A 12,406-nucleotide genomic window follows, 5' to 3' on the forward strand; every position below is an offset into this window, starting at 1 on the left:
TCATACTGAACAAAATTTTCTATGGGGCCAAAATCGCGAAAAAAATCTACCGTCTCATACATTTTGGCAAATCGCATGTTAAATGTTTTCTGTGGAACAGCTGATGTATTTTCACGATTTCCAGGTTGGCCCCATAGTAAAAGTTGTTCAATACGACCCACATATTCACCCCTCAAAGTTTCACACATCTGCGTATAGTCAAATATAACAATTTCACCCTGTATGTGTACTTAATTGAATAAATTGACGTTTCCTCAGGAAATATGTGGTTTTCCATTATTCTCCAAGTGCGTCCGTTTACCATGGAACGCCACATATAATCTCAGTTGCATCTTCAAAGGTTATATTATTTTTCGCTTGCAATCCTGATGCATTCTAAAACCTTTTCTTTACACAGGCGACTATTCCTGGAGCTGCGGCAACTGCATGATGCCAGAACCCTGGGAGGACTTCTCCGGACCACCCTTAGGCGGGAGTCACCCCAACACCCCCCGCAACGGCTGCCGGCCCGGCGCCTGCGCCAACCGGGCACCCTACCCTAACTACCTCCCCGGCAAAGGCCCGAGGCCTAACCGGGGCCGAAACTTACCCTGGGCCCCGAACTTCGGCGAAGAAAGATTCAGAGGCCAACGCTGTAGGAATGGCCCCACCCCATACTGGTAAAACTGTACAAACATACAATGGATTTGATTTGAAATTGTATATTTTTCGAGGTTGCTTTTGATCTCAACGGTGTACATATTTTTAATTGAGAGATTCTGGCATAGAGTCGTCAAGGAACATTGTTATCTTTATAAAAGATATCGATTGAAGGAGATTTAATATTACATAAATAAAAAAAAAAACATGCACATTTAAGGCGTTAAATGTTTTATCTCTGGTAGCAACAAAAATGCTGATTAATAAGATGGTAATTATTACTATATTTAAAAAAGTATTCGCTATCTGTTTAATAAATTTGAGACTTTTTGTAAAACACTATTGCGTGATAGTATGCATTTTTTCGTTTTGTGAAATTGTTGAGTTTATTTCGAAAGTGTTTTCTGTTAGTTAAAAATCCAATATCTACTTTGTTCCTTACATTGAAAGTTATTTTCGTTTGCTGCTTTATATTAGTTTTGATTTTGGTCCTACTCCAAACTCTGTTTATTTTAAGTGCATGGTTTAAGTTTATCGCTTTTTGTAAATTTCCCGCCTTTTCTTATTTTAATTCTTTGTTTTATTATCCTAAGGTTCTTTTTATTAACATTAAAGAGTTTGAAAGGCTTACGGTTGTTTTATTTAAATTAGTTTAATTAAATTATTGCAAACGGTGGCATTTCATGCCAAGCAGGACAGATGTAGAAGAGTGAAACTGTGGAATGAACTGTCGCCTGCGGTATTTCCGGACCGATACGACCTTCAAATCTTCAAGAGCGTACTCCCATCTTAAAGGCCGGCAACGCACTTACAACACCTCTGGTGTTGCAGGTGTCCATGGGCGGCGGTAATCGCTTACCATCAGGTGATCCGTCTGCTCGTTTGCCTCTACCATAAAAAAAGAGGCGCTTCAGATTTTTGGTGATATTATACATATAGTCCGTTTTTTTCTCATTAGAAAAAAGGGTAAAGTATCTTGAAGAATATTTTTTATTCAAGTTTAAAAAAAATCAGTACCTATATTTACTTATGAAAGCAGAATGATGTAAAATAACGTATATGAATTATAATTGCTTCATATTTGCCGTGAATTATTTTTAATAAAAAGACACGTTAAAATCGCTTACCTTATTTCTAACAAAGAGCATATAATCACTACGTTTATGTCTAATGCTAAAATATGGAGTGTGGAATTAAAAGGAGTGAAATCTCTTATGGTAGAACTGTTGCAAAAATGTCCAGCTGTCAGCTATAAATAATAGTTCAAAATCTATAAGTAGCGCTAGAGTAGCTAAGAACCTAGGCGTTATTGACGGAGTGAAGTGCGCTGTTTACGATTTGTGTTTTTTTAAAGTATTCTAGGTATTTAGCGCCACCTATTTAAGGTTATTTGATGACACTTTTTGGCACATGGAGATTCCATTCCTTACCTTCTATAATGCTAAAAAACCGGACAAGTGCGAGTCGGACTCGCGCAGGAAGGGTTCCGTACCATTATTTATAAAAACGGCAAAAAAATATGTTTGTTGTATGGGAGCTCCCCTTAAATATTTATTTTATTCTGTTTTTAGTATTTGTTGTTATAGCGGCAACAGAAATACATAATCTGTAGAAATTTCATCTGGCTAACTATCACGGTTCATGAGATACAGCCTGGTGATAGACGGACAGCGAAGTCTCAATAATAGAGTCTCGTTTGACCCTTTGGGTACGGAACCCTAAAAACGGACTATATGTATGTACTCAATACAGATACCAAATATTTTTATCGTTTGGAGTAGGTATAGTTAAGGAGATACGCAATTTTTAAATTATCCTTTGGGCGGTAATTTAATATGGTATCTTCGAATGTCATTATTCAGTTTTATAAAATCATAAAATCGTCAGGTGACAAGCAACACTCACCGTCTATTACTAGCCGACAAACCAGTCTGTCCACCTAGGTGGACGGTTAGTATTTTCTTTTCGTAACCAACAACCTAGTTGGTTCGTTGTTAATTTTTTTTCCTTACTGTCTACCTGGTTGGTTGTTGATTTTTTTTCTTGACTAACTACCTAGTTAGTTTTTTTAAACACTTAAAAAAAACCGTTAAATTGAACATAAAAAATCAGAAATATTGTTCTTAACACGTTTACAGTGACATACAAGTACATGACGTACATGATGAAGTACATCACGACGAACTGTCTTCATAAGTCTGGGCAACATGGGTACTATAGCCGTTGTTGGGTCACTATGGAAGCAATTTGCTTGGACGTACGAAGAAATCGGAACATTTTGTATGAGGATTGTGAACTGTGAACGTGTTAAAACAAATTGAATAGAATCCCAATTTTTATGTCTTTTATGTGAGGTCTAAACGCTGATTTTTAGGAGTCTGTACTACCACTAATATGGTCACATACACATACTGAAATTAACAATTGGACTAGTGAAATTTCCAGATCGTTTTGTATGTTGGTTGGTATATGCAGATTACCAACCGGCAAACCAATCGTAAAAAGTTGGTCGGCTGGTACTAAAAGTTCATATTACTAACCAACCAACTAGGCCGATTGTTGGTTAAGAAAAAAAAAATACTAACCGTCCACCTAGGTGGACAGACCGGTTTGTCGGCTAGTAATAGACGAAACTCACCGTCATATTACCAGCACAAGTTCATAGCCATAATGAACCATATTGCCACTACAATAAGGTTGATTTATTTTTTATTTTTTAGTAAGTAGTGAGTTTCACCTGACGATAGTAAGTGTTAAGTATTCGGAGGAGATTATTCAACAAGCTTCTACTTAGCATTTTAGGATTTTAACTTAAAAAACTGCAATTTCAAAAACTTGGACCATTTTTGAAAATTTCAAAATGGCGTGACTCGTTAACAATAAAAATATTTTGTAGGATAGGTGCATAATATGATGACGAAGCGTGTTGTGGATGTTTTTTGCTTGATTAAGTTTATATATTTACGAAGCCTGCGTCGTAGATCTTGTCCCTGACTTGATATGAGGTTTCTTTCGATTAAATGGTATAATATCACCAAAGTATGCGAGGCATGATGCATGATGTAGCTCATAGGAGGAGGCCTGTGCCCAGCAGTGGGACGTATATACGCTGAATTATTATATTATTATTATTTAATACCACCAAAAATTACCGATTTTTTTATTTATTATTTGTCACTTAGCAGCTATCCTTACAATAGTGCCTTATTTACTATATCATTTATAATAATTGAAAGCATTGACTTTGACCCGTCCGATTCGCGTGGAATACCCCAATAAGTCAATCATCTTCCTCGCAATTATCGCAGCTTTTCGTTACGGCCCATGGGAGCCTGGAGTCCGCTTGGCAACTAATTCCAGGTCTTGTCCAGGTAGGAAAATAAATGTCTAGGTTCCCCTTTTCGCGAATCCTAAATTTGGTAAAATCATTTCCAATTCTCTCAACAATGGATTATTCAACATAATTTTTGCATTAAGTAATCCCTAGTATATTTTTAAATATCAATCTTATCAAAATATTCAAATAAAACAGAAAATTTGTAAAAAAATACTTATAATTTAATCTCAATATTATTTTAGTCACATTAAAATTTCATGTCACATTTATAAGATGTAGAGAGCAGAATTATAAATACAAATAATTAATTTTATGATAAAATATCCAACAATAAATGGTTCTGTTTTAACTTGGCACAATATTGAGCAAAATACGTTAGTTGGAAATTCCTAAGCTCTTTATATCCCAGATACAAAATGGCATTTCCAATACGACTCAATTATACAGATTTCATAACAATTTTGTGCTAAAATTACGATATTATAAGTCATACAATTGAACTATAATTGTAGTATTCGGTATACATATAATTCATATAAAAAACAAGGTAAAGGAAATGACTATTTAGACTATGGAATTTCTTTGCACATTGTCGTAATTATTTATGAGCTTAAATAATAGTTTGGGACCTCACTCGGTATAGTCATTATTAATATTATTTAAAATTGACAACAGACTTTTAGCTTTTTTTTAAATTGGTAATTGGTGATACAACATGGAAATATCTGTCAACAATATTTGGCTAGCCAAACTCTAGTTTTAAAACTGCCACTCAAATCTGGAACATATAACTAAAATATTAAAGTCACTTCCTCCATTTCAAAATCACTTCGTATACAGTAATACACTTTGCTGCAACTCGAATAGGCATAAAAAGATTTATTAAAAATTCAAAATCTAACCTATTATTATTAACGCTCGTGTATTTTCGATACTGAAATGTAAAATCCTTAGATTACATTCAGTACACATCAGATTAAACAATTTGTTTACTGTTGACTTCAATATCGTGAAGTTCTTATCAAAACGAGTTCAAAGTCTAAACAAATTGTCAAATTAGAATATATCTCCGGCTTTGACTTGCGCTGTGTTGATGGAACAGAGGGCTTACCGCGAACCACGTTCGACGTGTTGCCTCCCTGTCACACTTACGTACGAATTTATAAGTGCGACAGAGAGGTAACACGTCGAACGTGGTTCGCGGTAGGCCCTCAGATGTGCCGAAAGAAAAGTAGCTACATTGTACACATGGAATATTTATTAAAAGGTGTCGCCCCAGGTGTCGCCCCAGGTGTCCTTGGGACCTTGCCTTTGCAACACGACTCGTAACCCGACATAACATAAAAAAAAAGATAATAATGATAGTAGTTAAAATTATATGGGTTTTTGTTTAGAATTTCGATAACACACAAATTAAAAAATGACCAACACAATAAAGTGCATTGGGATAACTTAGAAAGCGGGATATTTTTGGGATAATTTTAAATTTTTTAATATCTACTACTACGCAACGCTATTATGTCTTCGGCCAAATTTAATGTTTAATTTGTATTTGGTTTTTATTGGAAGTTTTTTTTGTTTCCTTGTATTCTCTTTTATTATCTAGTTTCGCAGTGCCTTGGTTTTTATTGTAATGCTGTGTCACTTATTTGAGTAATAAAAAAAAGATAAAATGCTATGATGATTAATTATGAAATGCATCTGGTTTAGTAGATATTCGCGATTTTCAAAATTACCCCGCCTACGAAGTTACCCAAATGCACCATTGAATTTATCAGCTCTACCCTATCCGTCACTTTACTTTTTCATAATTATAGGTATTCACGACAAAGTATATAAGCGCCCATACAATTTTGAAATAGTAGCGTATTTTAGAACTCTGTGAGTTGACTATATATTTTAGGCCCTACTGAAAACGATTTCACTATATCTACAACCCCAATAACAAACAGGGTCAGTACCTATTGACAAAAAAATCTCAGTTAGACGGTAGTTGCTATTATGGACTATTTTAGGTTTTACAGTTTGCTAGGTCGTGAACTTTACTTAAACGTTTGAACGCCATGCCTATCGACCCTACAGTGAGTGTCGCATGATTGTGAACCTTGTCGGCATGCATGAAGGTTGACATCGGCTTGTTGCCGCGCGGGTTAGTTCAAGTTTTTCGCGGTCAAAAGGTTAAAAGGGCCTAAATTTAAAGAAAAAATGTTCTAACTATTACTACTACTATTCGTCGCTAATATTCTGCTGGATCCACGGCAGGAACTTGGCCAAGTCCGTGAACACGACGTAGTGCGTCGGGTCGCACCGGTACTCGTTCTGTCGCGCGACGGACAACGAGACGAGCCCGCGAAGGTACCAGGAGTTGCGCATTAGGAACACCATGCCGCCGCCGCTGTCGCCGTTGCATACTGAGCTGCCTGCAATTTTTAAAGTATTCTTTAGATATTGGGCCAGAAGGATATACTGCAAGCATCTACGAGGTAATCGCCCAACAGTGCGATCCTTTTATGAAACTCAATTCATTCGTTTCATAAACCCACACTCGTATTTTAATGCCTTTCATTATGTAGCAGACACAAACTATTATTTGAATCAAAGACCCAGTTCAGGTAATTAACAAAGCCTACAAAGTTAGGGTTCTTTAGATAAGTATAGCGTTTCCATGAATTTGATTTACCTATATGTCAAAATTACAGTTCGCGCATGAAGTCTGGGATTTCGAGCTGAAAAATGGCGAGGGAGACGCAAGCATTTTTTTGTTTATCACACAAAAAATATATCTTTAAATACTGTGTCTTAATACTATTCATACAAAAGCACATTCAGCCTAATCATCCAACCACGCGTCCGTGATTACTATCAGATCTGTGCTATCAGGTACAAAAACAACACATTTAACTGACCATATAATCAGTAAACCTTAATAGGTTATGTTGGACGATGCAGGCAGCCATCATCAAACCAACAGCGACGGGCAAAGTGGCCAAATATGAAATATATCGTAAGTATTCGTAACACACCTTTGTCAGGCCTATGACGAAAGAAATGTCTTCGACACGAAAAAAATCCACAGCTTGTAGAGTGGATGGGTGCAGGAATACCAAAACAAATTAAAAAAATATTCATTCGGTTTAATGACAGATCACTTAGAGAAGGAAAAAAAAATCATACAACATTACATAAAAATAAAACAAGTAAGTTCATGATTTAAATACATAATTTAAGATATGTATTTATTTTATTTTAATTAACTTCGGTCATTTCAAGCGTAGACAACCCTAGCGTTATGCCTTTACGGGTTGCCATTGTATTTTTGTGTAGGTATCAAAACGGAAGGTATTTAAGTTTTCTTTGTGAGATACCTAAATATCTGTTCGTAAGAACTATTATATAATTGGTGCCTTTGTCACCATAGAAATAAGGACGTGTACCGATATATTTGTCTACTTTGGATGTCACTATCTATTCGATGCTGACCGTATAAAGGTTTTAAGTATTCCCGAACGTGCGAGTGGCTAAAATTAAACCTGTACCCCTAGTGTAAATTTATTCGATAGCGAAACGTGACGTACGCGTTTGCGTTAAGTCTCAATTTGTATGGGATTTTGAGTTTCCAAAACGTCCCGCTTGGCGCGCTGTTTCTAAATCCCATACAAAATGAGACTTAACGCAAACGTGTACGTCACGTTTCGCTATCGAATAAATTTACACTAGGGGCTCTGAACTAGAATGAAATAAGTGTTAAGGTTATAAATATAATTTCAGTTAAAATAGATTTAAAATAACTGTAGGTGTAGTAATGATTTGTGCAGTTAATACAGTAATAGGGCTCCACGCCATGTCTATATTTAGAACGTCGTTAATTAGAGAAGGTTCGTTACACGTAACCATAACCTTAAGGTTAATAAAATTAGCTCCTAATTAGTTAATAGGTAGATAATGAATAAGCTCGTATTGTTACAGGGTTATCATTAGTAAAGCCTGGCAAGATTCTATTTGGCCTTCGCATTGATGCGGAGTATTACTATTTTTTTTTCACATCACCTATTCGGAAAAGTGCTTTTTCTTCCCTGCTAGGAGGGATCAGTGACACAATACGATACAAATTTTCTTTAATGCACATCTCAAAATAACATTCACAGAGAGACATACATAATACATGAAGACAGAGGTGACAACAGGCGGTCTTATCGCTAAAGAGCGATCACTTCCAGACCTTTAGGTAGTGGAGAAATGATAAATGATACGACTTTTCTGTTCTAAGACACTATTTTGAACATTTTTGCATACTATGTTTTTAGCTTAAATAATATTTTGAAACAATTTCCTTATAGATGTGAAAAGCAGCACGCCGTAAATATGTTATTTTGCTTCCTTGTGACAGAAGCTACTATTGCTGGCAAATTAAATCGTACCTACTCTTTGGAAACAGACGTTGAAAGTCATCAAATGACAGCGATGTTAAAAAGAAGAAAATATTTCGATTAATTGTAAACCATTGTAGGTACAGTCAGCATCAAAAGTAGTGGATGAAACAACGCGCCAAAAGTATCTGATAATCCGGATAACTTTTCCAAAAATAGATGAATTTCTAAAATTCCACTTTAAAAGTATATCGTTTACAGTGTTAGTTGTTCTATATTAAAGACATCACTTTTTGTTAAGCTGTTACAGAATACTTTTGATGCTGACTGTACCACAAAAATGGCAAAAAATATTTCTAAAGACGCAAGAAAGTATATTTTCTATAAACCTAATAGAATCTTGACGGCTTTAAATCGAAGTCTTATGAATTAAAGTTACTTAGATATATTAGTGAAATAGTATCTGGGTTACATTTTAGTATTAACATTACGAATCGGACATACTTTTCCTAGTGCCTGTCCTTTTATCGACGGCTCCTGTAAGCATTAGGTATGTTTAAAATACTTAAATAAGTAGATATGCTGAAATAGGAATAAAATAATATGCAGGCTGACTTATAGTCGAAAGATAGGTATATACTCGTAGAGCATAGGCTAGTCAGAGAAAAAATTAATGATATAACGCAGTGAAGAAATATTAATCAAGATATTAAGCACCTTATATATTTCACTTAGGTAACTACTTTCAAATGCACACACGCAACACCAATTGCAGGTAAGTAACTAAGTACCAATTTAGCTTTTTTATAGAAAATATAATTATTATCTATCTAGGTTGCGATTTTCAAGAAAATTATTTTTAAAAAACGTCATTAACTGTATGTCATGATTTACAGTCGTATTTCCGTAACTATTTTTTTTGTTCTACGTACGGAGGGTGTACGTAGAACAAATAATATATTGCTTTAATAATAAGTTTCTTGGGTCTAGAAAAAGCTGGTAAACTAACTAAGACCTACCTCTAGCATTTTTATAATCTACTGCTGCGTAGTAGGTAGGTGTGACTGTAGTACGAAGTTTAGCACACGACAAACTCACTGTAGGACGAATGGCGGCAGGTCTTGTCTACCACCGTCGTCGCGAGGCAGCCGCAGCCACTTGTGACTAATTTTACCATTTTCCCAACCCGCGCAATACGTGGAGTCGGAAATAAAGCAAGCGAAGAACTGGCTGTAACTAGCAACAACTGTAATTATTAAATAATTACAAGATTTACCATATTTATGTAGACTGAAGCACATGAAGAACACGCTGTAGGATCTGATGCAGGTTTCCTGGTCTACCACGGGCATCTCCACGGGCCTCATCTCCCCAGGACCCACGCTTTGAAGCAACAAAGTAATTATTAAATAAGTACAAGACTTACCATACTCGTATTTATAACTCGCGGAATACATGTAGTCTGAAGTAAAGCGAGCGAAGAACTCGCTGTAGGATCTGATGCAGATCTACAACTGGCATTTCTACGAGGGTCAGATCTTCTGTGTCCACGCCTTTAAACCTTAACCACATAATATTACACGTACCCTTGTAACCCGCGCAGTACGAGTTATGGGAAGTAAAGCGCAGGAAGAACGTGCTGTAGGATCCGATGCAGGTTTCTTGGTCTACATCGGGCATCTCCACGAGGGTCAGTTATTCTGTGTCCATGCCTTTAAAGCTTAACCACATTACACATACCATCTTCGTAACCAGCTAGCGCAGTAGGTGAAGTCTGAAGTAAAGTGACCGAAGAACTCGCTCTTAAATCTGATGCAGGTTTCTTAGTCTACAATCGGTATTTCTACGAGGGCCAACTCTTCGGTGGCCACGCCTTTAAAGCTTAACCACAGTTACACATACCATCTTTGTAACCACCTAGCGCAGTAGGTATAGTCCGAAGTAAAGCGACCGAAGAACTCGCTCTTAAATCTGATGCAGGTTTCTTAGTCTACAATCGGTATTTCTACGAGGGCCAACTCTTCGGTGGCCACGCCTTTAAAGCTTAACCACAATGCCACATACCATCTTTGTAGCCAGCTAGCGAAGAACTCGCTGTGGGATCTTATGCAGGTTTCTTGGTCTACCAGGGTTACCTCTTCTGTGCCCACTCCTTAAAACCACACAGTATTGCACAATACACATACCATCTTTGTAACCTGCACTATAGGTGTAGTCCGAAGTAAAGCGAGCGAAGAACTCGCTGTAGGATCTGATGCAGGTCTCTTGTTCTACTACTGGCATCTCCACAAGGGTCAATTCTTTTGTGTTCACCCCTTAAAACAACCCAGTATTACAATATACACATACCATCTTTGTAACCCGCACAGTAGGTGTAGTCCGAAGTAAAACGGGCGAAGAACTCGCTGTAGGATCTGATGCAGGTCTCTTGGTCTACCACGGGCATCTCTACGAGGGTCAGCTCTTCGGTGGCCACGCCCTTGTCATCGAAGCCCCAGCCTACCACCTATGGATAAAATGGCTTTAAGATTTTTTCCATACTGTAGCAGAGTTCCTTTATGAGGCAGAGGGAATACATTTTCCATCTGATTTTGAACTTTGTTTAAAAGGGATAAGGTTTAACTTTGCATAATTCATCATAATTATGTCTTATAAAGGGTTAAAAGGTATAATATCAAATATATAGAGCTGTAAGGTTCAAGCTAAATTGGCGTATTGATAACCAATTCAGCTAGGATCCTAAATGGCACAACAATCACGGAGCGTGACCGTACAGTCAGCTACAGAGATAACTGAACCCCCCTGCATACAAGGATGCCAAGGTCTGTGCTGTGCAAAAAATCTTAAAATGATTGCATTAAGTTTATGTCCAGTCAACCAATTTAATTTTTATTGCACATCGTACCTTGTTACAGATATAGTACCAGTAATGAGATTCCTCATGACTTTCGTATTATTTGACACCGTGACAAGGTATAAAGTGCCTATAAGGTATCTAGGTTTATCATGAAACTAACAAATTAGTTTTAAGTTCACTCAGTTCCATCATGCTAGAGCAGTGGTTCCCAAAATTGACTGGGCTCCGACCCACCTAGCAGAAACTGCCATTTTTGGGGCCTAACTCTTGGCCGCCTTAAAAGGGGGTGTAAAATATTATTGGCAACTTTTAGATTTCCACTTAATTTCACTAACGACCCATCGGGATATGCTGTGCTAAAGGTCTTCTTTGGCGACGTTTTTAAACGTTTCGAATATAAAATACTAAGTGAGTATGTTAACGGCACCAATCATGGGACATTTAAGAGAAAATTTGAAGTATTTTTGTTATTTCACCGAGACCTGTAAAATTTCTACCGCTTTACGCTTTAAAAGTTAAATGTCCAATTCATCCTTTATGTATTTTATGTATTTAATGAAAGCTACTGCAATTAGTTTTAATATTATTAACCAATTAAAACTGTGTTTTTTTGCTCCAGTTATGGGATGTATGGCGCCATTCATTTTCAACTTAACAAATATCAATGAGAAATTAACCTTAAGCAGCTCTTTGGCTCTTGTTTATGGTAAAATGTTGCCAGCGTTTAAAAACTGATGGTGAATACTTGTTTTACAGGATTTGTCTATTCTATACCATCCCATTACTGGTGCCCGTTCCATTATAGGGGTGTTTACTATAAGTAATTGGTATGGTATACAAACAAATTGAATTAAATACGGAGAATTTATGTGGAACCTCTTTCCAGATATTTTATATCACCTTTATCCAGAGATCTAGAATGCTCACACGTCAATAAAAATGTTGGAACACACTTTTCTAAAAATAGAGCAAATTAAGCTTTAAATTTGCAATTTTTATTTAGATATCAGTGTTTGTCCGTCGCACACAGTCCGTTCCTATCCGCAAACAGACATCGGTAAACACGAGCAGCGGTAAATTAATCGCTACCACCGTACGGTCCATTTCACAAATTGAGGTAAATTCATTAATTTAACAAAAATGCTTATAAGACAAATGCTTATTGGGAGTGGTTCATGGGATAGTCAGCACCAAAACGGATAATTA

At 36.5% G+C, this 12,406-nt stretch overlaps 2 protein-coding genes across 9 annotated transcripts in view; one reads left to right on the forward strand and one right to left on the reverse strand.

The window, feature by feature from the left end:
- The window catches only part of LOC133528956 (sex-lethal homolog), a 47,168-nt gene extending 45,901 nt beyond the window's left edge, over positions 1 to 1,267 (forward strand). For all 6 annotated transcript variants that reach the window (XM_061866483.1, XM_061866485.1, XM_061866486.1 and 3 more), the window contains one exon: positions 398 to 1,267. In XM_061866483.1, the coding sequence (XP_061722467.1) occupies positions 398 to 663 (266 nt within the window). In that variant the 3' untranslated portion in view covers positions 664 to 1,267. The remainder of the gene's footprint in view (positions 1 to 397) is intronic.
- A 2,908-nt stretch (positions 1,268 to 4,175) lies between these two features.
- LOC133528949 (proclotting enzyme-like) overlaps positions 4,176 to 12,406 on the reverse strand; it is a 48,945-nt gene continuing 40,714 nt past the window's right edge. For 2 of the 3 annotated variants that reach the window (XM_061866471.1, XM_061866469.1), the window contains 3 exons: positions 10,693 to 10,849; positions 8,848 to 8,880; positions 4,176 to 6,396 (listed from right to left, as the gene is read on the reverse strand). In XM_061866471.1, the coding sequence (XP_061722455.1) occupies positions 6,203 to 6,396; positions 8,848 to 8,880; positions 10,693 to 10,849 (384 nt within the window). In that variant the 3' untranslated portion in view covers positions 4,176 to 6,202. The remainder of the gene's footprint in view (positions 6,397 to 8,847; positions 8,881 to 10,692; positions 10,850 to 12,406) is intronic. The other variant, XM_061866470.1, reaches the window with a different exon arrangement.

This window comes from Cydia pomonella, chromosome 20 (assembly GCF_033807575.1).
Source record: "Cydia pomonella isolate Wapato2018A chromosome 20, ilCydPomo1, whole genome shotgun sequence".
NCBI lineage: Eukaryota > Metazoa > Arthropoda > Insecta > Lepidoptera > Tortricidae > Cydia > Cydia pomonella.